The sequence below is a fragment of the Galeopterus variegatus genome, unplaced genomic scaffold, assembly GCF_000696425.1.
Source record: "Galeopterus variegatus unplaced genomic scaffold, G_variegatus-3.0.2 Scaffold2242, whole genome shotgun sequence".
Taxonomy (NCBI): domain Eukaryota; kingdom Metazoa; phylum Chordata; class Mammalia; order Dermoptera; family Cynocephalidae; genus Galeopterus; species Galeopterus variegatus.
Window position 1 is genome coordinate 315,878 of NW_007728353.1, and position 1,694 is coordinate 317,571.

The 1,694-nt window shown below is 53.7% G+C and overlaps 1 protein-coding gene across 1 annotated transcript in view; it reads left to right on the forward strand.

The window, feature by feature from the left end:
• The window catches only part of IGFN1 (immunoglobulin-like and fibronectin type III domain containing 1), a gene marked incomplete at its 3' end in the record, with an annotated part of 16,686 nt that overhangs the window by 11,772 nt on the left and 3,220 nt on the right, over window positions 1–1,694 (forward strand). The window contains 1 exon segment of the mRNA XM_008581056.1: window positions 550–822. Coding sequence (XP_008579278.1) covers window positions 550–822 — 273 coding nt within the window.

The following is a 1,694-nucleotide window of genomic DNA, read 5'->3' on the forward strand; positions in this document are numbered from 1 at the left end:
TCAAGGTTGAGGAGGAGAGAAGGGAGTGATGTGTCCTAGCAGACTTGCGGAGCCCAGGTACGGCTTTGAAAATCCTGAAAACAACGTGGTATAGGGAAAGGACCATGGGCCTTGGAGTCAGCCAGACCTGGGTGTGAATCCTGCCTGGGACCCCTCTCAGCTGCATGAGACTGGGACAAGTCATTTAACTTTTTAAGCCTCAGTTTCCTTACCTGTAAAAAGGAAGTAATAACACCTATCTCAGAGATAGTCATAAGGACTAATAAGCTGATGTACATAAAGCACTGGCTCTCAGCGTACTGGTTTCCTTGGGTTTAGGATTGTAGAATTCCAGAGCTGAAAATAGCCTCACTGCTCATAACCTAATTATAAGCCCTCACTATGTGAGGGAGACTGATGCCTTGGGTAAGGAGAGGGCCTGTCCAAGGTGACACAGAGAGTTTGTGCCTGAGCTGGTCTGAACCTGGATTCCTGAGCTCCCAGCTATACTGCATCAAGTCACCAGTGTCGTGCCTTCCAGCTGACATCCCCATGCCTGTTCCCCCGCAGCCATCGCCCCCAGCGTGGTGGTCCCGCTGGCTGAAGCCCACTGTGAGGAGGAGGGTGAGGCGGCCTCTGAATGTACTCTCTCCAACCCCTGCCCCAATGCTGTCTGGCATTTCCAGCACCGGCCGCTCCGGCCCAGTGAGAGACATGAAGTGCTTATGTCCCCCGATGGGCGGACCCACCGGCTGGTGGTGAGGGGGGCCCGTTTCTCAGACATGGGCCTCTACTCGCTGAGCACTGGGCTGCACGCTGCCAGCGCCTGGCTGGTGGTTGAAGGTAAGCGGGTCGCGCCTCTGTCTCTGCCTCCACCCAGGCGAGACCTCGGGGTCGGGAGGTATGAGGAAGGCCTGTGGTCAGTCATTTGCTGTGCAATGACCCTGCACTCAGAGAGACCGAGGACGGCGTGTAGGCCTGTTCTTGACCCACAGCTGTGCAGACTCTACATGCCAGCCTGGCCCTCAGCTACATCTGCCCCAGGGTCTCGGGGAAGTGCTTAGAGACACAGACCCATGATGGCCCTTGCGTCGTGGACAGGGCATGGGACAGTGGCCCAGATTCAGTGTGGATGAGTTGCCTCTGTGCCATACCAGAGAACACCCTTAAACCCTCCTGGGAATTGGGATTTGGATTCAAGATGACCCCAGGAAACTTTAAATTGGACATATGTAATGCAGGTGGTAGGGCAAGTCGATCTTTTAAAAACCACACAATGGCTTGTGGTATTTTGATAAGCAAAAGACTTTAGGTGTATGTATTTTCACTAAAATACTCATGAGCCACATACCAGGATGACCTTTGGGTAGGATTGGGGGAAGTGGTGATGGGATTTATTCCCAATATGCTGGAACATCCTGGCTTCCTTCCCAGATGCGCAGCTTGCTTCTCTGTGGGGAAACTGAGGGTCAGGCAAAGCATGTGGGATCAGGCAGCTGCTCCAGCCTGGCTTAACTGGGGTTTTGATCTTTTCTCTTGTTTCCCCATGGGGGCATTGACCTCCCACATAAATAATACCTCACTGAAGCTGGGAAGGATAAAGGCCTTCAGACTGCAAGTTTGGACCACCAGCCACGGGCGCATGGAGCCTCAGAAGCAGAAGACTCTGGGACCATCAGTAGTGAGGGAGGGAAACCCAGAGAGCAGGGCTCCAT